Source organism: Pagrus pagrus, assembly GCF_965226575.1.
Source record: "Pagrus pagrus genome assembly, chromosome: 19".
Taxonomy (NCBI): domain Eukaryota; kingdom Metazoa; phylum Chordata; class Actinopteri; order Spariformes; family Sparidae; genus Pagrus; species Pagrus pagrus.
Window position 1 is genome coordinate 25,834,955 of NC_140203.1, and position 25,504 is coordinate 25,860,458.

At 38.5% G+C, this 25,504-nt stretch overlaps 1 protein-coding gene across 2 annotated transcripts in view; it reads right to left on the reverse strand.

Moving 5' to 3' along the window:
* slc38a9 (solute carrier family 38 member 9) overlaps nt 1-23,875 on the reverse strand; it is a 35,518-nt gene extending 11,643 nt beyond the window's left edge. Inside the window, exons 1-10 of one of the 2 annotated variants that reach the window (XM_084382378.1) lie at nt 23,589-23,875; nt 22,112-22,251; nt 14,713-14,842; nt 13,551-13,669; nt 13,371-13,434; nt 9,092-9,185; nt 6,223-6,393; nt 4,565-4,624; nt 3,648-3,854; nt 823-930 (exon numbers count right to left, since the gene is read on the reverse strand). In XM_084382378.1, coding sequence (XP_084238504.1) covers nt 823-930; nt 3,648-3,854; nt 4,565-4,624; nt 6,223-6,393; nt 9,092-9,185; nt 13,371-13,434; nt 13,551-13,669; nt 14,713-14,842; nt 22,112-22,209 — 1,051 coding nt within the window. In that variant the 5' untranslated portion in view covers nt 22,210-22,251; nt 23,589-23,875. Of the gene's footprint in view, nt 1-822; nt 931-3,647; nt 3,855-4,564; nt 4,625-6,222; nt 6,394-9,091; nt 9,186-13,370; nt 13,435-13,550; nt 13,670-14,712; nt 14,843-22,111; nt 22,256-23,588 lie in introns of both variants that reach the window. The other variant, XM_084382377.1, reaches the window with a different exon arrangement.
* Between the last annotated feature and the right edge of the window lie 1,629 nt (nt 23,876-25,504).

Consider the following 25,504-nt stretch of genomic DNA (forward strand, 5'->3'; position numbering starts at 1 on the left):
TATTGGATTTGATCCATACTCTCATACCCTGCCTAGTAATGTATCAGTACTCATACAGGTTCTTTTGGATTAGGGTTTTTTCAATAAAACTAAATATTGAGCAACAGCCCTAGAGTTTCTTTATTTCACTGGAAACTAATCTAAATTGATTGACTGAGGCATGCGCCATCTCAGACAGTAACTTAGTTTGCTATAATTCTTCAAATTTGTCAAATTCTTGTAAACTTAGCTAAGATAAACAGTTAGGCTACATGTAGACAGCTTTAAAAAATACACTGTAGAAATTCTTAAGGATATTTGTCACCCAACTCTTCGGATATGGACAATTTACAGAAGTCACCAAAATTGATATAAAAAGTATAATTTGCCAAAAAGCACAGTGTTTGCATCATTGCATGCTTTAATGTTCTGGGGAGCATCAGTGGTCAGAGTAAATGTTCTCATTTGCCACTCTGCTACATTGTTATGACAGCTATTGTGTGTGAGAGAGAGAATTTTGGTGGTGGAGATAGAGAAAAGGTAAGGAAGTTCATCTTCATCCATTGATCAGATTAACACATACAGTAACAAACTCAGCAAAATACAATATTCTACTTAATATCACAATCTCGATTTATGTTATGACATTATGAAATTCCAATAAATCCTTTGAGAAAATGATAAAGGACAATAAATCTAATACTGCCAAAAAGCAGTTCTGCAAATTGATCAACAACATTTTCTGATACACCCAAAGGTGAAAAGGGATTCAGGAACGTTCATCCGAGTTGCTGAGAAAAGATATATAAAGCATAAAGCGCTTAAATCTGCAGGGAGATTTACCTGGAACGTAGAACTGGGTTGTGTCAAACCAGTGAAACTCCAGGTGGAAGCCCAGGCGGACAGCCTTAATAGTGACCAGCGTAATCAGGTAGACCACTGATATAGTGCCTAAACAAGACAGAATGATGCAACAAAAGGTGGATGAGTGTTGCAGTACACAGCCCCACAACAAGGGTCTGTTCTAGAGGGCAGGTTTTAAAAAAAATGATTAAAAAACTCTGATTTAACTAACCATGAGATGGGAAACTCAGAATTTCGGTCCCAGAAGAGTTGATCAGATTTCGTTCAATCAACTCTGAGTATGTTCAGTATGAGTTAAGAGGGTGAGTAGTGAATAAAAAAGTCATCACTTTTGGGGCTCTTATCCTAGAAATTCACCATTGCATGAGATGAAATAAAGGCAGAGCCTCCATTTTAATCCACTGGAGATTGGTAACTATACACATTTATTAAAAAAAACACAAAAAAAGCAGTAAATGTTGGAGTGGAGTCAATAAGGAAGAATGGAACCAGGCAGGCTGGTACAGCAATACCTTGACATACTGTCACTCTATACAAAGAAAGAAACAATTGAATGTATTTCTTTTAATGCCGAATTTACAAAAGGCTGGAATGACTGAGAATTTGTCATACTGATACATTTGATATTAGCATGCGTCCTGGGTGATCCGATCACAAGCGGACAGCTCTAAGTATAGGTGTGAACACCCTTAAGATGCACTGAGGAAGCACTTGAGATCTGATCACCACATTCGGGGGCGGGTCCACATTCTTTTAGCAGTGCGCACACATGTGTCCTGGCCCACATTAAATGACCGCCTACTCAACTAATATCCTATGTGAAACAAGAAGCCACAACAACAGACAGAATGGATTACACACTATTTGATTTACATGTTGTTAACTGTCATGCAAATGACATGTTTGGGCACAATTAACCTCCCAATGTTAACAGGAGATGTTTCAACTAAACATTCAACTAGTAAAGGCAATATCCCCAGATTTCCTTGCAAATCACATGATTTTGAGAGTTGTTGCATGAGATGAAACTTAACAAACTCTGGAAACAGCTATGACAAATTATCAATCGTTTGAGCCTTTTGTACATTTGGCATTAAAAGCAGTACATTCAGTTGTTTGTTTCATTGTATACAGTGTAAGCATGTCAAGGTATTGCTGTACCAGCCTGTCTGGTTCCATGTCTACAGTGCGTCTTACCTGCCAACATTTAGCAGCTGTTTGAACACACTGTTTCAATTGATTGATTGCGTTTGTGTGCCTTAAGGTTTGCACAAATTTTCATTTAAAACAACATTGTGTAGAAATTGGCATTTTGTGTGATTTGGTGCCACAGTTTCACCACTCTCGTGAATACAATCCCAGGTCTGTAACATCTGTTAGATGTAATGTAGATGCTAACAATGTTATGTCTTGAAAGCTTGTATCTTGACGTGAACATGTGTGTAACTGTTATCCTACCCTCTCTCTGAAGTTACATATTGTAGAAACAAGTGACGGGGGGCAGAGTGGCTGTGACACCTTTCCCCAAGTTACAAGACACGGTACCATCAAAATGATTTTGAAGCTGTTTTTTAAGGTAAAAAAGTTATGTTGCTTAAAACAGATATGATACAGAAGTGTGCATTAAATGTTTTAGGGTAGGGGAACTGGTTGACAAATTAACAGCTGTGTTATCAGTCTGCACAGAATCACATTGTCACAATACTTCTCAAACTTGCAAAAAAGCAGAATAATTCATATATCTTATTCTAATGACTGCACAATGTGGAACATTTAAATTTAAGGCAAAGATTGTCGTTTATTTAAAGATAGATATCCAACTAGGAATTAACATTATCATCATCCACAGGATTTGTTACTAGTAATCCTTGACATGCTGCTTTATTTCTGAATGCAGATTTAACCTGAACTCTGGTTTGACAAACCCTGAGGGGAATTTCAAATTCCCCTTTCAAACTGGCCAAAAAACCCACTTACACCTGCTAACATCTGGCTTTTGTGTGCAATGTGAATGTATATTATCACTATTTATTCCTAGGTCAATTAACCCTGCAGTAGGCTGCTTATCATCCATCTCTGTCAGGCAGCACCTAAACATAATTCAGTCGACGCTGCGTTTGAAAGAAAGACTAAAGTTTAAGTTCAACTGTTCACTGTTTTTCCGGTGCATTCATGATTACAAACAGGACACGGGGGAAAACGGACAGGCAAACTCGTCCACTGGCAACGTGAAAGGAGTTCTTGCTATTTCAAAAACCTGTGTATACACGTTCAGTATTAAGGTGGTAGTAGTTTTTTGTTCCAAGAACAGCTGATCAGTTACATTGAGTTAAGGGTGTGTTGTGAATGAAAAAAAGGCACTGGGTAAATAAAGAGCTTCTTCTGGTTTGGGAAGGGGGGGGGGGGGGGGAGTCAGAAAGAAATTCAGTTTGATGAAGAAAACCTGCCAGTGAGCAGGTAAGTTTAAGTTACCTCTCTTTCTGGAACAGAAATCCTAGAGTTTCCCTCATCTCAGGGTTAACATACTCAGAGTATTCACCAATCCACTTTGTGAAACAGGGCCTTCAGTCAGATGTTTCAATCATAAGTCCAACACATTGGCAACTACCCGTTTACCAAAAATTGATGAATGCAGCTTTAATATTTAGCTAGGATTCAAAGACAATCAAAGATCTAAAGAAGTGTTCTGTGATCATTTTGAACACATAGTGATCCTTGGGCCACAGCTGATGTCTCACAACTCAACTGTCAACTGTTTTGAAGTTTCACTATATTCACATTTCCTTGATCTTAATTTATATTACCCAAGAAGGTGAACCTTGCAAAGAAGGAGGCTGAGCGGAAGCAGAGCAGTGGCAGCAGCAGGATGATCAGGTAGAGGGGAACGGTGTTGGTTTTGCTCCACCAGTGTTCAAAAGAGTTGACATCAGTATCATTGCCACTGTTGCCAATGTAGAGTGTGCTGATAGTAGAGTTTCCTTCAGGGTCAGTGTTTGGGTATGGACAGATGACTGGTAAACAAATCAACAAATCATTATTTTTCGGACATTCAGTTTACTGCCTAAAATAGTTTTTACCCTAAATGAGATTTACAAAACTACTAGTCAATTTTTAGAATATGAGTTGTCAACAAACTCGATGGCTCTTTATCACCCTAATATCTAAACCACCCTTAACTGCTTATCAATAAATTAAGCTTACCAGATGTGTAACAGACAAAAAAACAGTGCAGACGGAATCATAATCTCCAATGTGTTGTGGAAGAATAATAGATTTTTATTAGGATCTGCATCAAATTGTACTCACTCATAGATACCAACCACCTAAATACGTCAGATTTTTTTCATCAAGATCCATGGATTATTCCCATCAAATTTATTACAATGTTTAAAAATAAAAAGTCCTGGATCCATCTCTTAATCTGGATCTGCACCAAGGATTAATGTGGTCTACTCTGGGCCAAGACTCTTTGTAATCCTGCTGACAAACCAATCAACTAACGGACAAACATGGGTGAAAGCACAACCTCCTTGGTGGAGATATTTATATTTGAAACACATTAACCACAATTTTATGACAGATATTTAGAAAAACTTAGTTCATTAGCAGAACACAAGTATTGGTTGTTAGTCCAAACTCAGTCAGTTCTTGATCTGTAAGATACTTGTCCACAGTTAATGTCCAAGTTTAAGTTGAAAGTCAATTAGTGTAACTGACTTACCTTTATCAGAGCCATTGGTTCCAAACTCTGAATCTGACATGTTGACATTGTGAGCATAGTCTGTACACAGGAGAGGAAATCATCAGATCAAAGCAAAAGCTCTTCTTCAATATAAGGTACAGTCACTATTAACTTAAAATGTTTCCCATACATAGGCTCTACTTGGGGGGCACGCCCAGGTAAATTGAGACCCGACTGAGAAGAACAAAATCCAAATTCCACTTTTTTCCAATCAATGATGTAATTTTACAGCGCACACAGACCATCCGCCCTCCAGACCCACCCACCACATCACACACGCATGCATCATGCATATCTGTTAGATATATAGACCTCTGTTGAATTAGATGAGTCACTTTGAATTGGGTGAGTACTTATGCAATCACTGATTTTACATTATATATATTTTAATTAACTGACATTACTCTGTATACATCAGTTTTCACTTCGACATTCAAGGGTGTTTTTTTAAATTCTTGTAAAAAAAAAACAACAATTTATATTGACCATGATTCCGTTTATAAAAGCAATAAAAGGGGAAAGCACCCATATACATATGGACAGTTTAAAAATACATGATCAAATACATACAACACCTTAACAAATGTGATTCTGTATTGAGCTGACATAAGTCTGCATTACGTATTATATATATATATATATATATATATATATTCAGTGATACTCTTGTTGTGTCTTGCCTTCCTTGTCAGTTTAAATGGGGATAAAATACACAGAATAAACTTAGAATATGAGGAACGGTAACATTGAACATTAGCATCATATTAAGCCTTATTTAGTTTGATATTTGTTTGAAACCAGTGTTGTGGACAACATATTTTACTAGCTAAAACTTTACAGTAATATTGCACTACATAAGATGACAATTGACTCAGTGGCGAGCATGTGGTGAGGTAGACCCTGTAATTAAAATGCTCAACTGGGTTGCCCTTGATATCCATAGAGGAAAACGCTACCAATTCTACACATTAAAGTGTGTTTACAGGGCTTGGGGAGTACTACTGCATATGTAAAAAATAAATAAATAAATAGTTTAAAGCCTTCTTGTGTCTCCAGAGGAAGCTACATGTAATCTGATAAATTGCGTCCAGTGATGTCACTCAGTGGCTAATTTGCATTGTGAGTTATGTAGATGCTAGCTCTTGAAAAGGAAAAAGAATGTGAAATGAAGAAGGTGATATCTCTGGTCTGCTGCATCCATTTTGATCATTTGTTTTTAACTGTCCATAATGAGTCAAACAGTGTTAAAGTAGTGTAATGCTAGACCAGTTCAAACCATGTAGCTTCTCTGGGATAAAAAAAAAGGCTTTATACTACTTTTTCACATATGCAGTAGTACTCATCAAGACCTGTAAACACAATTTAATGTGTAAAAATGGTGGAGTTACCACTGAAGGGCAACCAAGGTTAGCCATCCGCCATGTTGCACAGTGCCAGGACATTTGACAACCAAAGCACATACCAGCTGCACTGTACAGACAGTGTACAGGCAAAGAGAGTGCAACCTGTTTCGATGGATGTCATACACAACTGACATTTCTGCCTTTAAAGTGTTGAGTTGGTGTTGTTTGAACAATCAACCAACTACACCTTGATAATTCAGAAGTTCAGTTACTGAGATGAGAATTGTCACTTACTGTAGATAAACTGTCCTGTGTTGAAGAGGAAATTGGACATGAGGACCCAATAAACCACCATGGCGCCAATTAGTGACACCATCGAGAAGAACAAACTGGACCACTGGCCAAACTTGCCAAAGTAGTACCTACACACATCAGGGAATTCCCAGTCGGATGTGTCCACGTAGGCTGGACAGAACAAGGAGAGTGAAAAGAGCAGTGAATATCTGGTTCTTCATAAAAATCAAAAGGTACAAGCATGTGGACATGACTTAAGGACTTAAAAACTGCGATCTGATGCATCTGCCTGAATCGGTCAGTGTCCATGCTAATGTGAGGTTTGGTTGGCAAGTACAGGTAAGTAGTAACAGGCAAGTAAACAGACAGACACTAATCACAAACTCTTGATCACATGCCTGCCTTTGAACAAATATTAGCCTATGAACATATTTTCTATAGTTTATTTTGTCAGCATGAAGAGGATTTTATGTACATCTTGCACATGTGCACGCCATGTACATCTGTGTGTGTGTGAGCACATGTGAGACCACGTCGTGCTCTGCTTCCACATTTCTTGCACATGAAAGAGAGAAACTGAGACATCGCAACCTCAAAACTAATTTGCCTCATTTTGAATTAGGCCATTGATTATATTTTCACCATGAAAAATGTTCCACCTGTCACCAGTCCAAAAATGCCTAATCCACTGGTAACAGCTTGCCATGGCGGGCCATGAGAAAACACAAAGCTGAAACAACTGAATGCTGCCTGGACGTGGTCAGTAGTGGTGACCCATGAACAGATCATCATAGTTTATAAAGGATTTTTAGGATACATACAGCCATTTTTTTAAATTTTTTATAGAGAATCCAATCTGCAGTCTAGTTCAAACACTAGAGACTTCAAAAAACTGAGAATTGTGGAGAAACATCAGGCTTGATTTGCTCGAGTTCTTCTAGTGTTGGTATGTTAGCAGCAGGCAGAGTTGGCCTGTTCCCTCTTCCTAACAAGCCCAGAGACACTCCAGCAGTGAAGAACAGGTGGACGAGCGGTTTTATTCACCCTTCTTGTCCTGGGCCATGCACAAACTATACCAATTTATGTAGCATGACAGAGTTTACGAACTTTCATTTCGTTATGCAACCCTGTGTTGTATAATGGCGAATAAATTACCTTGTACCTTTGTGTATTATCTCTAGATCTTCAAAAAGTCTCTTGGTGACATAACCAAAACCCAACAAAATGTTGTTCATTTTTGATTTAGTGTTGTTTTCTGCCATTTACAGGTGCTGTACTTTAATTAACTCTTCTTGGAGAATTAAGCAAACTGACCTCAACATTGGGTCAGTGCATCTAAAAGACAATTGTGAGGCTAAATTGCAAATCCTCTGAACCGCAGGTCCATGGTGAGATGGGGAATTTTTTATTTATTGCCAAAGTTGTTTAAAATCAGTGTACATGGTCAAATCTGCCCCAAATGTCAGATTTCAAAATCCCACTGTTGTTGTTGTTGTTATAAAGCACTGAATGGTTTCGGCCAAAACACATTATTGATCTGCTGCTAAGTTATGAACCATCCAGACCAGAGGTCGTCAGGTACAGGTCTGCTTTCAGTCCCTAGAGTCAAAACTAAACATGGAGAAGCAGCATTTAGTTATTTTCATGCCACATATTTGGAACAAACTCCAAGAAAACTGCAGGTCTGCTCCAACTCTCACCTCTTTTAAATCAAGGCTGAAGACCTTTCTGTTTGCCACAGCCTTTAATGTATTTTAAATGCAATTTTTAATGTCTTTTAATGTAATTTGTATGCCCCTGTGAAGCACTTTGAGTTGCCTTGTGTCTGAATTGCGCCAGACAAATAAACTTGCCTTGCCTTAATAAATTTGATGCCTACATTCAGTTATCGTCCTAGCACCACCTACAGGCAAGAGGAAACTAAGTATTCTATGCTTTGGTGTATTTAACTAGAGGGCTGACAGGATCAATCTGAAATCTGATCAGAAAAGCCTTCAGACCTTAATGTTGCTTTACTATAACTATTGACTATTCATGGATTGGTACCCTTGGGGGCAAGGCCATTTCTGTGAAACAGGAGGTTGGTGTTACTTGAATGTACCTGGTCACATCTGCCCCTAACTGCCTAAAATCTGCGGACTGGGACCTCAGGCCAGGACTCATGTTAGATCAGAGTCCCAGCATGAGGACATCTACATTACAATATTTAGTCAAGCCACCGCTTGGGAACACTGAGTAACACTGTGTGACCTTCAAAATTTGATTAACATGGAATTCACACCTTAGCTAGTGTTTGCAATGTTACCATTAGCTAGCTCGTGTTATGACATCCTGCTTGTCACACTACTCTAATATATATGCTCCTGTCAACAGCTCCATCTGGGCGTTTGTTTTAAAGCCCCACTCCTGTGTATTTTGGCATTTTCTTGATAGAGTATTTCATATTCCTCTCCTGACAATGTTGATGAGCCACACCAAATATTTTTGACAAATAACTTAATTTTGTGTTTACACTTACTATAGTAGAGGCATATGTCATCCTCCAAGCTTGGCTTATATGGTTTATAAGGGTAGAAAGGGGCAGTGTGTAGTATGTGTGCGGTTAAGAGAGAGAGCAACAGTAGCAGCTCTCAGAGCAAAAAGTAGATAGGTGTTGTAGTCAAGAGCAGAGGAAAAGTTTTGCAGCGAAGTTGTCTAGTAGTAGTAAATGTACAATACATGTTATAGTTTTTCCCTGAATAAACTCTGCAGCTCCTCATGAAAACATGAAGCTATTCCAACTGTCTGTAATGATGTAAACAGGTTTTTGGCAACTCTGCTGCTTTCAGACTCTGTTATATTTTCTGGCCCAAAGTGTTGTTGGACTTACGTATTGCCTTTCGTGATTTGAGGACGATGTAACAACAGTAGAGCATCAGCAGGCCTGTGAAGATGAGAATGAGGATCCCCAGAGTGAAACCAGCCTAAAAGGGCAAAGACAACAACTTATCAGTTTTCAGTTTCTGTCCTGTAAGGCAAATTCAATGTGCAATGCATTCTGCAAACTCTGCATTTCAAGAATAGGTGACCTTGATACAAAACAAGTCAGTTTACTTAAACAGTTTTTAACTTGCTAAAGATAGGCCTTTCACACCTTTGTCCAGTGCAAAAAGGGTATCATCCAACATTCTTGGCTTAATGACCATCTTAATGGAGTTAATCCTGCCTGCCAGTGAAATGGGGACAGATGCCCAGAGCTTGAGGTCTTCTTTAGCCTTCTCGAGGCTGTTTTTTTATTCTCTTTAACAAGACCTTTGTATTATTGTGAGATACACCCCTACGTGGGTAAAACAGTCAGTGACCACTTTAAAGGGGAGTTCAGTAATGGGAGTTGGGATGCATTTGCATTGATGGGGAACAGCAAACTCTTGGTTAAATTAATTATTTATCCAGATGGATTACTAGGTCGTAATTACTGTATATCTATGCAACACTATAGCTGTACTCTGCCCTTTAAATTTAACCGATTCTTAAAATGTGTATTCTAAGCCTAAACAGTTGCTTATTTTTCACTTAATGTGGTGAATTTGTAATGAATATCAAAGAAATCTGTATTGATTTAAATAGTTGTTGCAGAATGTTTTCACAAATGATATTAACACATCAGTACAGTAACAGTAACATTTATACTCGTACTAGGAATCTTTCATTTACAAAAAATAATATCGCAACTAGTTTACACTGTCTAGCAACCAAATTTTGATTCTGTGTATTATCAATATACAGTAGGGTCGGAAAGTCTGAGACCAATAGTGAAATTACTTCTATTTTTTTTTCTTTTCTAATTTAAAGCCTATTTTTAAATCACAAATGATTATATACTGTAAGCCTAACAAAATGAGTGGAGAATTGCATCTTTGAAAAATGTCCATGATTTAAGAATAATTTAGTATTTGGTATTTCACTCATTGAATGCTGTCAGCTGAAGTGATTTTGAAAAAACTGCTGATATGTAAAAAATAATTGCCTGAAATGCATAAAACTATAATGCATTGCACTACACCACTGAAAAGCCCTCATGTAGTAGTAGTAGAAGTGGTAGTACAAGTAGTCGCAGTCATAGTAGTAGTAGTTGAAGTAGTAGTATTAATTGTTGAAGTAGGAGCTGTAGAAGTAGTAGTGTTAATAGAAATAGTAGTAGTAGTAGTAGTAGTAGTAGTACAAGTAGTGGTAGAAGGAAAAGTAGCAGCAGCAGTAGTAGTAGTTTAAGTAGTAGTAGTAGTAGTTGAAGTACAGGTACCAGTAGTAAAAGTTGTATAATTAGTACTAGCAGTAGTAGTAGTACAAGTACAAGTAGTAGCACAGGTCATAATACAAGTAGTCGTAGTAGCAGTTAAAGTAGTGGTAGAAGTAGTAGTTGCAGTAAAAGTAGTAGTAGTTGCAGTAAAAGTAGTAGTAGTAGCAGTACAAGTAGTAGTAGTAGTAGTAGTATAAGGAGTATAAAAGTAATAGGAGTGGTAGTAGTATTAGTAGAAGTAGTAGCAAAAGTTATAGTACAATTAGTAGTAGTTGTACAAGTAGAAGCACAAGTCGTAGCACAAGTACCCACAATTACCCATTTAAAAGCCGCTAAGAGGCTTAATTGGCTCTTATCTCTGACTTGTTCGTCCATGATGTCCAGATTCGTTTAACTGTTTATTTTGAAGTAAAGACTGACAAGCAATAATAATCAAACCAAGACCTGATGATCAACAGAACATATCGGAGCCCGATTCACCCTCTCTGTCCAACTCCTGCCGTGAAGTGAACAGCTAAATAAACCACACCAAATACCGGACGCGACAATAACCAAAAAGACTTGTGCAGCCAATACAAATAATAAACAATAACACAGGCTAAATAAACATTTTGGCTCCTACAAGTAGTAATACAAGTTGTAGTAGTAGTAGTAGTAGTAATACAAGTAATAGTAGTACAAGTAGTTGTGGTAGTAGTACAATTAGTAGTAGTAAAGTACTAGTAAAAGTAGTACAAGTAGTAGTAGTAGTAGTAGAAGTAGTAGAAATACTAGTAGCACAGGTAGTAGTAGTACAAGTAGTAGTAGAACGAAAGTTGGAAATTTCCGCATAAGAATGAATGGGCAAAATGTTGCAGAAAAAGGGTTTGTTTCTCTAGCTGAACATATGCTGAAGCAATAGCAGAACAAAAGTTGGAAATTTCCGCATAAGAATGAATGGGCAAAATGTTGCAGAAAAAGGGTTTGTTTCTCTAGCTGAACATATGCTGAAGCAATAGCAGAACAAAAGTTGAAAATTTCCCCAGAAGAATGAATGGGCAAAATTCTGATTACATAGAAAAACTGTAATGGTTATGGCCAAAATACAAGTAACATGAGACATTGCCTAACTCTGTGATGACTTTCTTTATTTTTTTTGACAAATGAGGGAGTAAGAGCAGGTGACAAAACTGGTACCGTCTGCTCTCCTCCAGAAATTTAGGCTAAAAATTAACATTGTGGCTTATGGGGGAGTTGCTGGAGTGCTTGTCACTCTAGGGCTTCTAAAGCCAAAGTCCTACATCTAAGATAAGACCATCAGCTGAAAGCCATCAAGATTTCCTGCATTTCTATGTATATATTGTCTATGAGAAGTAAAAGCTCCGGGATCTAAATCAAGCTGAAGAGAATTTTTTCTGAAGTTTTTCCAGCTGCTCTCCACTCTAGCGATGATGTCGCACACTCTAGCTGCCGCAATACACACCCATTATAAAATCTGAAGACGAGCTAAAAAAAACATAAAACTAAAACTGTAATAATATAAAAACTGTAAAAAAAAAAAACAATTTAAAAAGCTGAAATACATGCTAAATAGTTTCAAGTCTTCTAACTGCTGAAACGCTAGAATGGTGTCTGTTGCTCAAAGTATAGAGGAGCAGCAGAGGTTGAAAGTGGGGTGTGTTTGAAGAGAATTTGAAGATTTCACCATTTGCTTCCACTATAAAATTATTTTTGAAAAAGCTCAATATTTGAAAAAGTAATTAAGTTAGAAAAACGAAAAGTCAGAGGCTGAATGTGCTGAACATTTCAATAGTTGAATGGTCTCTGTAGCTGAACGTATGCTGAAGCAGTAGCAGAACGAACATTGAAAAAATCCCCATAAGGATGAATAGGGAAAAATGTGCAGATAAAGCTGAATATTTAAAAAAGTATAATTGATAGAAATACCAAAAGCCATAGCCATAATTTCCTTAACGACCTGAACAGTTAGATAGTTGAACAGTTTCTTACTACAAAGTATGAAGGAGGAGATACCTTTTGATAAAAGTATTGATGGCAGAATAATAATAAACAGGAAGAACAATAACTAATTAGAAATGTCACCCACTAGGGGAACCCCGGTAGCTCAGTTGGTTGAGCATGCGCCCCATGTACAGAGGCTGTTTGAAACTGACCTGTGGACCTTTGCTGCATGTCATCCCCCCTTTCTTTCATCCCATTTCATGTCAACCTCAAGCTGTTCTCTTAAATAGAGCCATGAAAGGCCAAAAAAACCAGCCTGAGATCGCTAAAAAGTAGCAGAATTGCCATCAGAGACCCCTAAGAAGTAAAGATAAAAAAAAACTCTTTATTTGGTTGAAAATTGCCCTCTAATCCATAGTGGTGTCCCCGGTTGCTGTTATAATTTCTGCTATTACTGTCTGCTACAGACAGCTATAGCAGTCAGTCAGTCTTAATAGTAATTTACTGGCTTGTTCGTAGCCGGTCTGCCCATATCTCAGGCACCGCTCCTCTATCTATGTAAGTGGATTCGAGGGAAAAGTTTTTATAATCTAAAAGAGAACAAATCTATTGTCAAATATGATTGATAAGCCGTGGAAAAAAAGAGAAAATTGTTTAGATAGCAGATCTTTGAATCGCCATGGGTCCACCATTGCATAACACTGGGCAGATGATGGGATATTTCACAAACAAAGAATGGGCATAGGCAAAGAAAATTTTACGTCTTAAGAAATAAAGTATAAATAAATATAACTCAGGGGGATTATGGCAAGAAGTTTGAAAAGTGCAACCTCACATGGCACAGCTCTATCCGGAAGTCAAGACTAGTCATTTACAGATGTGGCCATGAACAAGCCAAAGACCTTAAGTACGTGTTAATGAAGAAAATCACCTGCTTTATACCCCAAGGTATGCTGAGTATAGATGTGCCCATCATTGTGTTCCATATAGCAAATCTGAGGAGAGAAAAGCAATAATCAAGTAATAATCAAAGCAGTCAAACACATTTACTCAAGTATGAAGACAACATTGAGCACAGGCTGATTTAATAACTGACAATGACAGGGCTTACATGGTGATGATACTGGGGTTTTTAGAGGCGTGGTCACTCCCCGACACTTTGAAAGCTGTACCAAGTGGGCTGTAGACGTAGATCTCTTCTGGCCCGGGGATCACATGGTTTGGAGGACTCTGGAGGGAGAAAAAACAGTCAGATACCAAAGATCAGTGGTGGAAAAGTACATTTACTCAAGTACTGTGCTTAAGTATAAATTTGAGGTAGTTGTACTTTATTTGACTACTTCCATTTCCTGCTACTTTATACTCTCACTCAACTACACTTTGGAGGCAAATACTGTGCTTTAACTCCACTACATTTATTTGATAACTTTAGTTACTAGTTACTTTGCAGATGACCAGTTGCATCAGTAGCAAAGTAGCACATTTTCAAATTAATTTAGTCCGTCAGCAATCAGATAAAAATAAATAAATAAATGAAATAAAATTAAATAATGATTCCAATAAACAGAAAAATGCTAACTATCGGATCTAATAATTGGCCAGGTTGATAAGGGGTCAACTGCCCTAGTATACATTATGTACATGTAAATAAATGTATAACTTTCTTTTACCTCTACTTTTGATACTTGAGTACATTTAATATCAGATACTTTAAAACACTAGTACTTTTTGGGTGGGTGACTTTCACTTTACCAAAATAACATTTTATTTTTCAATACTACACAGAAACAAAATGTGCTTGCAAGACAGTGAAAACCAGTGGAGATATGATTTATTCGAAAATGAGAGATTTTTCTTTTTGCGTGAAAAAATGAAATGTGAGCATACATAACGAGCAACCATAAACAAATGCATTCCTGGGACCAGAGCGGTCTACATGAAATCAAATTTGAAACTGCTGGCTTAAGATAAGTGTAAATCAAGTAAGATTGTATTCACGTCAGTGGTACTAACACCTGGTTCCGTCAATTGGAGGTCACTAAATTTAATGCCACATGTCAGCTTTCAACCACTGTTTGTCGAGGTGGTGTGGTAACTGGCAGACCTTCTGGGAACCTGGTCTGATTAGGAGAGACAGCATTCATCCCACTTTGGATGGAGCAGCTGTAATATCTAGAAATCTTAGTGAACCAAAACCATGGTGCAGCCCCAGGGATCACGATCATTATACTGTCCATGGCTGTAACAATTAACTAATTAGCGATTCGACTTACTAGCAGTCTGTCAGAAGAGCCTGTCAGCCTGCCGTAGTAATGGACTCTGCTGTTGAGAATGGCAGCCTCAGCAGAGACTCTCTCCTGCGGGTCATCATCTACGATGTTTCTGGGCTCTACGTGGAAAGGCCTAGAAGAAGCAGAAAAAAACAATGTAATTTCTAGCAATATTCAATCTATCAAGCAATTTTAATAATACATTAAATCTACAAGTCAGGCAAAAAATCTCCAATGTGAGGCTTTGCCGCACTTACGTGCTTCATATAATTCTAAACTGAATATCTTTGGTTTGTTACAGTTGATCAGACAAAATAAACAATATGTTTATGTCACCTTGGCCTCTGGCATCTTGTGATGGCCATTTTTCACTATTTTCTGACATTTTATAGACATATGATGAAAAAATAATTGAGAAATTGAAAAATAAAATTATGCATATTTGAATGATACAAACGATGATACAAACACTCCATAAACATCTCTTGACTACAGGAATTCCTACACAATAAAGCAAACATAGAAAAGAAGGGGAGTGTTTGTAATGCTTCATGTGCTAGAAAGCTAGTTGGTCACTGTGAAATGCCTAACTGGATTAAAATTCACACAACTGTTAATGCCAGAGTGACACACACACGCACGCACACGCACGCACACGCACGCACACACGCGCACACACACACACACACACACACACACACACACACACACACACACACACACGCATGCACACACGCACAAACACACACACACACACACACACACACACACACGCATGCACACACGCACACACACACACACACACACACACACTAATGTCTTAGTATTTGCTTGTCAAGTGAATTCCAGGAAGCCTAACCTGCAGAAAGCATCTTGTTTATTACCTAACAAAAGCTGTGAGAAAAGAAAAACATGTGTGGTCTAGGTCAGCTCAGCTGTCCATGCTGAAGCCAAACTTTGGGTACACGCTACTTTAATGGCATATTTTGTCTTTTTAAATACACAAGGCACTTAAAGAGAAACTACAATATAGTTCAACAACAGAATGCAAAAATAGCCTCAATGTGCTTTATTAAGTCATTCACTAAAGCAACATCAAGAATGATTAAAAGTTTTTCATTGCTGATGCATAGACTAATTATGATGCATATGCACCAACGAATAATTCCAAGTCGCAAAAATAAGAAAAAAAGATATCTAGGGTCACATTATACAGTGTCAATATATTGTGTAATTTTTGTGCAATTCATTGACATAGACCATCCCACATATACTGAGAATATACTAAGCATTGCAACACTGAGGCTGTATACAGGAAAGGACAGAGCAGACTCTACTTCCTGAGGAAGCTCAGATCTTTTCATATGTTCATCAAGATGTTGCACATCTTTTATCAATCTGTTGTTGCCAATGCAATTTTCTTTGCAGCTATCTGTTGGGGTAGCAGCATCAAGGCCAGTGACACCAAGAGACTTAACAAAGTCTTAAAAAGGCTGGCTCTGTAATGGGGACTGCTCTGGAGCCCCTTGATGTGGTTGTGGAGAGAACAATGCTGCACAAACTGCTGACCATCATAGACAACACCTCACATCCTCTCCATGACCTGCTGATCAGGCAGCAGAGTGCCTTCAGCTCAAGGACCATTACTTCAAGTCTTCCTCCACACTGCCATAAAATTTTACAATGACTCTATGAACAGGGAGAGAAAACAGCACAACCAGACCTGAAAATGCTCTTATTTTGCACATTTTAGATTTACATTTAAAATTATATTCAATTAATTCTATCTGTCCATTTAATCTTACAGTATGGTAGGTGCATGTATGAATATATTTGTAAATATTGTTATTTTTACCATGCTTGTATCTGTTTTATATTGTGTTATTACGTAAATTGCTACTGTGACAGTGAAATTTCCCTTTTGGGCAATCGTTTCACCTGCTGCACTACAATTTTACAATGGTGTTCTGTTATCACCTTTAGACTTTCTTTAGTCATATTTGAACACTAAAAAGTAGATCACAAAACCAGCTACAAAAAATGATTGCATAACTTTACTGTTTAATGGTCTTCACAAAGCTTTGCACATGACTAGTAAATGCTACATTTATACATTAACACTTCCTTTGTTGATGAAGGTTCTCAGTCATCCAGGTCATGGTAAATCTAAGTGCTGTATCGTAGACAATTGGAAACAAGTCCAGTTGTCTACTATACAGCACTAAGAAATAACTCTTCCTTTTATAACAGCTGAGGAGCAGCAAATATTGTATGTTACTATGCATTTGCACATAATGAACTTTTGCACATTGTATAGACATAATTTGTAACTGGTAAGGAAGATCTACAAATATGGTACAGGTATGTAACATTCACGTGTGATAATTGTTTACCGTTTAGATTTGGAGGACGCAAAAACCTTTGTAAAAAGGATTCAGCCATATATCATTTATAAAAAGGTGAGGAACACTTGCAGTGGTTTTTGAGAAGTTTATGCTGCAGTGCTTGTAAGTGCTGACTGATTCTACAGGCCTGGGGAGGTTATAGACAGCTGGAGACACAAATGGAGTAGTAGGCCCCTGTTCACCTGCATGTGTGGAGTTTCACTGGCCGGTCATAACTGGTTCAGAGGTTCACATTATCGCCAGATAGTCGCCACCGAGTCCCTGTGGTGGTGTTTGAATGTGCAACATTGATCTTCCTGGATCCCTCAACTGTTTCATTTTAAAGGCGATCCATCTATCCCTCCATTTCCATGTTCAATGTTCATGTTTAAGTCGGATAATGTAACAAGCTGATGCTTTTGTGTGCTAAATCACATTGTATGTCTTTATTAACAATGACACCAGCAAGTGTTAATAGCATTTAAGCAACATCAACTATTCCAGAACAAACTCACAAACATGAGCATACTTTTGTATGGGCACTAGTAGTACAATGAAAGGCAATACTCCCTAAAATTGGCATTTTTTATAATACAACATGAACAACTGCAGAATATTTAAAATGATAAAACGCACAGAAGCCCTCCATGTAATCTATTAAGCAACACTCAACCATAGTGCCAGTAAGTGATGTATTAGGGTTTGGCCATCGCTGATGGCTGACAGTTGTCTACCGAGCCCTGAACCATCGTTACATCATGATTTAGGCCCTGTACCAGAGAAGACAAAAAATGTACTGTGTCCCCTCAGAGTTTCCCTAAAGCAGGAGTTGTTGGAAAAGGAAAGGCAGTTTGTTGCTGCTCAATGCATTAACATTGTGCCTTCATGTCCCACTGGGTTTCATTGATGACAGCAGTGTTTCTTTTCTGTAGGCCACTGTTAGTGTGTTTCTTACAATCATACTGTTGTTATTTGCATTTTCTTAGCTCAGCTTCCTCAGTAATGATAGCCAGCTAACTGTGTTTCAAGCTTCTGAGACTGACCACAGCTAAGTTACAGACATGTGGTGTGGAGAAAAGACCCTTTAAAGACCAGGGGCCTCAATTATAAAGCTTGCATACGCACAAAAAAACACATGACATGAAAATGTGTGTAAATTTACGGAACCTTTGACCCATGTGTACTTACATTTTGGTAGCAAGGGGAATTGGCGGCGCCAATGGTGAGGTGGTGAACAGAAGCAAGATTGTAGTGATGAAATGTGAAAGGCAATATTCTAAACATAATAACAAATGTGTAATAACAAATAGCATTAAGGAATGAATACTGTATCACCAAGTATGATTTTAGTTTCCATATTGTTGTTTTGTGTAAAATCACTGCAGCGAACATGACATAGCATGTCAGGCACACAGAGCACACTGGAGACATTGCGGTGGCTGCCACACACCCTGCCTTTTCTGGTGCACCTTAACCTCCTGCACATATGGATTGTATAAATTATCAAAGCCTTGAAATAAAGCCATTAACAGCTCTCACACAATCATCACACTCTATATTAACATTATGAGTCCTAATCATAATGCAGGCCGAGTTCACCGTAACAAAACATATAAATGTATAAATAAGTAGTGTTCACGTATCAAACCTCAATTTTCAAATTATATCTCAGGGTGGGTGTTAACACTGATTGTCGCGATCATTTTGGCAAGTGAAGAGGTCAGTCTGATTTCTAGTAAAAATATAAATACTGCAGTGCCAGTCGTGTCTAATGCTGCATGATGGATGCGCAGTCTTTTACTGTCTTCGCCAGGGGTGTAGTGCCATTTGTTAGGCCTCATGTGTACACACTTACATTATTTTCAACAACTTTTACTTTTGTAGCTATTCTAAAAATGAAATGATGTTTTGCTGTCTTCATCCTAGTTAATGTTAGCTAACTATAATCTGCAGTTTTCTTGCATGTAGTGCTGTAGCCAGGATTTTTATAAATACTAAGGTTATGCATACTAGAAGGAGCAGCATTAAAAATGAATTAGAAATCTTGAGCGGCACACTGACCCAGAAGAGGCTGACTTCTCCCTCGTGCATACATGACTTATTTATTGCCCCGATGTGATCCTTTCTATGGAAGCCCATTTCCACAAGTTTAAGGCAAAAACAATATGAAATATATTCCCATATTAAGACATAATCATGAGTTAAAAAGTTAAAATTATGTGTTCGAATTGAATCTCAAATTATTTTTTTTATCTCATAATTTCAAATAATTATGATTATTTGACCTCATCATTTTGAATTTGTATTTCATAATTTTGACCTTCCACCTCATAATAATGACTTATATCACATGATTTTGACTTTTTTAATCTCATAATTTCTACCTTTTATCTCATGATTTTGGCTCTATCTCTCATAATTATTATGACTGACCATGGGAATATTTTATTCATCAAGCTTTATTTTCATCCTATCCTTTTCTTAAACGGGCGGAAATGGGCTTCCATACTAATCACCGTGAAACTTGCACAAAGCCTGGCAGGGGGCACTTTTGGATCCGGTGATAATAACAGACGGTGTGACTACAGCATTGTATTGTTTATTCAATTTTGTCATAATGTTTTTCCCACTGGGAATATTTTTGATACTGAAAATGTCAGAGAAGAAACTCCTAATTGATTCTATGTTCAAAGCCTGGACATGTCACTTTTTAATATACAGTAGGTCAATCATTTGTTGGCTTAGGTCCTAAATGCAGTTGCTGCTTCTGTAACTCGTAGTTACTTGTTTTGAGTGTGTAGGTCAGGCGAAATGCAGCCCACCACACACAGAGTGACAGGAGGGTACTGTACGTGCCCAGCTCATTACATATACAGTACTGTGCAAAAGTTTTAGGCAGGTGTGAAAAAATGTTGTAAACTAAGAATGCTTTCAAAAACTGAAGTGTTAATAGTTTATTTTCATCACTTAACAAAATGCAGCGAATGAACAGAAGAGAAATCTAAATCAAATCAATATTTGGTGTGACCACCCTTTGCCTTCAAAACAGCATCAATTCTTATAGGTACACTTGCACACAGTTTTTGAAGGAACTCGGCTGGTAGGTTGTTCCAAACATCTTGGAGAACTAACCACAGATCTTCTGTGGATGTAGGCTTCCTCAAATCCTTCTGTACAGTATGTAATCCCAGACAGACTCGATGATGTTGAGATCAGGGCTCTGTGGGGGCCATACCATCACTTCCAGGACTTCTTGTCCTTCTTTACGCTGAAGATGGTTCTTAATGACATTGGCTGTATGTTTGGGGTCGTTGTCCTACTGCAGAATAAATTTGGGGCCAATCATACGCCTCCCTGATGGTATTGCATGATGGATAAGTATGTATTTCTCAGCATTGAGGACACCATTAATCCACCAAATCTCCGACTCCATTTGCAGAAATGTAGCAACAAACTTGCAAGGAATCTCCACCATGTGTCATTGTTACCTGCAGACACTCATTATTGTACTGCTCTCGAGGCCTTTGGCGAACAAGCTGCCTTCTGCTACAAAATTTTGACTCATCAGCACCTGCTTCCATTTTTCTGCACCCCAGTTTCTATGTTTTTGTGCAAAGTTGAGTGGCTTGGCCTTGTTTCCATGTCGAGGTATGGCTTTTTGGCTGCAACTCTTCCATGATGAACACTTCTGGCCAGACATCTCCGGACAGTAGATGGGTGTACCTGGGTCCCACTGGTTTCTGCCAGTTCTGATCTGATGGCACTGCTGAACATCTTCTGATTTCAAAGGGAAATAAGCTTGATGTGTTTTTCATCTGCTGCACTAAGTTTCCTTGGCCGCCCACTGCGTCTATGATCCTCAGCGTTGCCGTTTCTTTGTGCTTCTTCAAAAGATCTTGAGCAGCACATCTTGAAACCCGAGTGTGCTTTGAAATCTTTGTCTGGGAGAGAACTTGCTGATGCAGTATAACTACCTTGTGTCTTGTTGCTGTGCTCAGTCTTGCCATGGTGTATGACCTGTGACATGAAACTGTCTTCCACAACCTCACATTGGTAGAAGAGTTTGGCTGTTCCTCACCCAGTTTTAAGCCTCCTACACAGCTGTTTCTGTTTCAGTTAATGACTGTGTTTCAACCTACATGTGTAATTGATGATCATTAGCGCCTGTTTGGTATAATTGGTTGATCATATATCTGACTATAATCCTACAAAATCCCTGACTTTGTGCAAGTGTACCTATAAGAATTGATGCTGGTTTGAAGGCAAAGGGTAGTAACACCAAATATTGGATTTACATTTTTCTTCTGTTCGCTCACTTTGCATTTTGTAAATTGATAAAAATAAACAATTATTATTTATATTTTTGAAAGCATTCTTAGCTTACAACATTTTTTAACACCTGCCTATAACTTTTGCACAGTACTGTACGTCACATAAAAACATGTGTATGCAGAGCTGTTCAACTTTCCTGATGAGAAGAAGCCTTCTTCTTCTCAACACTTTGCATTGACCATCTATGCTTGAAGGTGGGTGTGGAGAGAGCGTGATAAGGGGCTCATCGCCTTGCACACAAGCCCAATTTGATTTGAGATTTATAAAAGGAAATCGAACACTGGCAGGCCAATGCCAGGTTTTACAAATCAGAATATTTTTTGCCATACGTACATTTCCTCATTTGTACGTACGCAAAAATTTAGTGTGTATTCTCTGCAGAGTTTTATAAACGAGGCCCCAGGCACGGGGATTCATGTCAGAAGCTCACCACGCAGGGATGTGAGAGTTGATCTGAGTCTCTTCGCAGATGCCAGGAAGTGGTTTTCTCGGCTGGATGAGATCAGCGGGTCAGAGTGACAAGGGGAAACAGTGGTGACTACAGTGGTGTGTTAATGATCAACTCCTGCCTTATGGCCACTGTGGGGGGACAATCTGTCTCATATACAGAATCCCCCCCCCCCCCCCATCACCTGCCCCTATACTGCATAGTGTAGTGTGTCGTGTAGTGCTTCAGTGAAATCTACCTTTTAGCCTTGAAGTCCAGTGAGTCTGTGGAGCCTCTGTGTGAGTAGCTCTCTCCAGGCTGCTCTGAGCTCAGCAAAGGCCTGCAGTCGTCATCCATGTTACCTCAAACTTGCATCTAAAGCCTTTGAACTCTCATGACCTGTCTGGGTGGAAAAATGTCAAAAATCAACATAGAGACCATCACAGAGCAGCCATTAGACAAATTGTGTGTAGTACAGCCATTTACTGCAATCATATTTACAGAAGTTCACGTTAAAGCTAAGACAATTTGTGAACGTGTTGTTATGCGTGTGAAAAACAACCTGTATGTTATTGAAAACTAGACAATCCATAACAGTGAAGGTTGAGCCAGATGGATTATTTGACTCAAGCAAGTGGAGTATGTAGAAAAAATTGAGTTAAAATGGAGTACACAGCCCCAGGTCAATCATCACTTCAGTTGATATTGTTCTTTATTAGTCTACAACAAAGTTACAACAGAGTTGATTACTACAACCCAACTGACAACCTGAACATTTTACATATTAAACATTGTGTACCACAGTAGGCCAAATAGATAATGGACAAATAGAGAAAAAACTTGACCACCTGCAACATTTCAAGGGATAAAGTACTGTAACTTTTCAGCTAGCTAGCATAATCAATCGAGAGATGCATTTAATCTTTACAGACCAGAAAGTTACATTTTTCTTTTTTTAATTCAAAAAGGTATTCAAAGTTGATCTTGTTTTGTTGTCACCTGGCAATGAGCAACAACATTTCTTGATCTTCTGGCAAATATTTTGGTCATTGGGACGCCCAGGAAATATGCAAGTGTATGGTCTAAGATAGGGGCTCTCTTCATGAATTCATGTTTAATGTTTGTGTTCATGTTCATATTGAATTTACAAAACAATGAAGTTGGTCCTCTCATCATATCCTTTTCCCTCACATCAACAGCCACAGTAATAGACTCAGTCTGGCAGTGGCACCTACACACCAGCTGGCTCCGCTGCTTTAGCAGTGACATTAGATAACCTCATACACACAACCTACGTCAAACCAGGTGGCATGTGACAACACAAATAAAGCCCTGTACAAAGTAACACACCCTGTACGGAATACAAACAACAAACTGCTGTCAAATAATAATTTAGACTAGCGTCAGACTCATAACTTTGATTTTGTAGAGGTGTCTTACTTTACAGACAGTCAATTTTAAGGAAACTTACAGTGATAACACTCACGTGAAATGAAGGCTGCGGATTTCGGAGGAAATATTAAGTGCTGAGTCTGCAATAGATATTGCTACCTTAAGCAAAAAAATGGCCGTTTGTCTCTAATTTTACCTTAACTGGGTTGCCTAACATTAACTAAACAACACGAAAAACCATACACAGACTAACGAGTTAACTGACAGGCCTTGATATTCGTTATTTCCCCATTCCCCCCTTATTTGAGCATAGTTGACAGTGCAGAACAAGTTAACATCCTTACCAAAGTTTGTAATGAAGTGTTCCTTCCTGGTGCCTTCAGCTCATCACAGGTCTGCTGTGTCAGCAAATGTTACAATTTGGACTAACGTAAAACGGACGTCCACACACAGCGGCGGTGCTAAATAATGTTCCAATTATAAATATACAGACACAGTGAAGACAACTGCTAACTGTGACTGACCGCAGTACGAATGTACAGGAAATGAAATGAAGCACTGAGAGTGGAGCCCCCACTCATGAGGAACTGGAGCTGTGTGCGGTGCCTGTCTTGTTGTTATGGTCTTCTGCTTTTTCTTCTTCGCTTTGTATTTCCTCTTCTTCGAAGAGCTTTGAATTGGCCGTTAATCTGCAGTACCGCCGCCTCCTGCACTGGAATGCGTGTGCGACAGTTCAGGGCGACTCTGAAAGCTCATTGCCAGTAGCTACAGTTTTTCTCGATGGCTGCTACACATCGCTTGAAATCATATATCTCTATATTTCAGATCTATATCCTGAAATGGACTCATTTTCACAAACTTCAAACTTCCATGTCAGAAATAAACTCTCCTCTCAAAACCATGTAAATTTACATCAAAACCAAACTTTGCCTTAAAAACATTGCAGAAAAGCCATGAAATACATGTACACAACAAGTGTGACCCTAACCCTAACCCAGATGTTGCTGAGTCAGTAGTTTGTAGGCCGATTGTTCCAAAACATTTAAGCTGACCCATAGCCCTGTTACCTATCTATCCCGTTCAGATTGGGCTGAGAACAATTTTGACTGTTAGTGTTTTTGTGTAGGGAATTGTGTGTTTGTTGAGTTGCAGCTGTGATGACTTGAGTGGATGATATTGAGTGTGACCAAATGCTTTCTTACTGAGCACACAGTGCAGACAGTGATACATGCAGGGATTTGTGGAGAGAGTTTTTCACCAAAAGCTCAACAAATCTGACTCACGTGTAAAAACAGGGGGAAAGTGTTTATAGCCATGGGAAATATGTGTTTTGGAAAATGGTGTCATGTTTTGAAATGTTTAGTTAAAAGGCCCATTGTGTGTAGGCAATCTGCTTTTACTGAATTATAAAATTATTAACATGAGACTGCGATTTCTCTGAAGAAATTGCGGAAAGAATGCTGGATGTTACTGATACTGACGCTAAACTGAGGAAGGAAAAGTCAATGTGTGTGTGCGGTGTGTGTGTCAAGTCTCGTAAAGGTGTACTATGTCATTTTGGAGAAATTCAAACTCAGAATTTTAATATATGCAATATTAATTAGGTAGTAATACAAACTCAGAAATACGTATTTTTTCCACAACTGACCAAACGAGCTGTTTTCAGAGGAAAATAAGGTCCCTTTAAGTTCCCTTGTCCCTTTAAGGTCATTTTGTCTATTCAGTTTATTCATTCATGGAGAGAGTTTGTTGATTTATTTTGTTCAGGCATAAAAAAAAAAAGCCAACAAAGATCTTTGTCTTTCAATTAAAATGTATTCCTCAAAAGTACATAGTGCACATTTAAGACTCTCCAGCTGATCCAGAATGCTGCTGCCCATGTACTGACAGGAACTAATATTGGATATCATACAATATTTCTCCCATATTAGCCTCGCTGCACTTGCTCCCTGTAAAAATCCAGGATAGAATTTAAAATCCTTATCCTCACCTACAAAGCACTTATTGGCCAGGCACAGTTTACAATACCCTATTACCCCATTACAACACTACGCTCCCAGAATGCAGGGTTCCTAGTGGTTCCTAGAGTCTCCAACAGTAGAATGAGAGCCAGGGCCTTTCGCTATCAAGCTCCTCTCCGGTGGAGCCATCTTCCAGTCTCGGCTTGGGAGGCAGACACCCTTTCTGTTTTGGAGTAGGCTTAAAACTTTCCTTTTTGATAAAGGTTATAGTAACGGCTGGCACAGGCTAGCCCCTAGCT